This window comes from Gossypium hirsutum, chromosome D10 (genome assembly GCF_007990345.1).
Source record: "Gossypium hirsutum isolate 1008001.06 chromosome D10, Gossypium_hirsutum_v2.1, whole genome shotgun sequence".
Lineage (NCBI taxonomy): Eukaryota > Viridiplantae > Streptophyta > Magnoliopsida > Malvales > Malvaceae > Gossypium > Gossypium hirsutum.
The window spans coordinates 52,119,975-52,120,700 of NC_053446.1; the positions used below are offsets into that span (position 1 = coordinate 52,119,975).

General features: G+C 28.5%; 1 protein-coding gene across 1 annotated transcript; it reads right to left on the minus strand.

Moving 5' to 3' along the window:
- On the minus strand, positions 1–459 carry LOC121222089 (uncharacterized). The gene has a single exon (XM_041101991.1). The coding sequence runs from the start codon at positions 457–459 to the stop codon at positions 1–3; it is 459 nt and encodes a 152-aa protein (XP_040957925.1).
- Between the last annotated feature and the right edge of the window lie 267 nt (positions 460–726).

Sequence of the window (726 nt, forward strand, 5' to 3'; positions counted from 1 at the left end):
TTACTGCTTCTTCTTTGCATGTGAATCAAATACAGTTTCATTTTTAACTTTTAGAAGGGCATAAACCAAATCTGGTATATTCTTCTTGTGTTGTATTAAATAATTTTTCAAGGTATCCACAACTAGAAAAACTTCTTTTGGAGAAACATGTGGCAAAACACTATTGTCATCATCAGTTGGCACATTCATTACTCCTTGAATAATTTCTTCATCCGTAGGTGACTTAATCAAAGATTCATTTTCACTTGGATAATTTAAAATCTGCTCAACATCTATGGCATTTCTATAGTGTAAATCTGAAATTACTTCTTTTAATTTATGAATGTCTTCAACATCACCAATTTCTTGTTCGAGAGGCATATCCTCCTCGGATCGAATTTTGCAAAGTCGAAAACAATTTGCAATAGTTGTAGGCTTCACATCAATATTCACTACAACAAAACAGGTTTTTAGCGGCATTTTTAGTAGCGTTTGGACAAAAAACGCCACAAAAGGTTAGAGCTATAGCAGCGTTTATGAGAAAAATGCCGCAAAAAAAATTTATTTTAAACAAAATGGAGCCGTTTTGCTTCCTGTCTATTTATTATTTAACTAGTTTCTTTATATTAAAAAAATACAATTTATTTTTAATTGAATGTTTAAAATCTTTAGAAAAAATTAATGACATAGAAAAAATTTGAAAGTAAAAACATAGAAAAATATATGTTAAAAATGAAAAAAATTAAA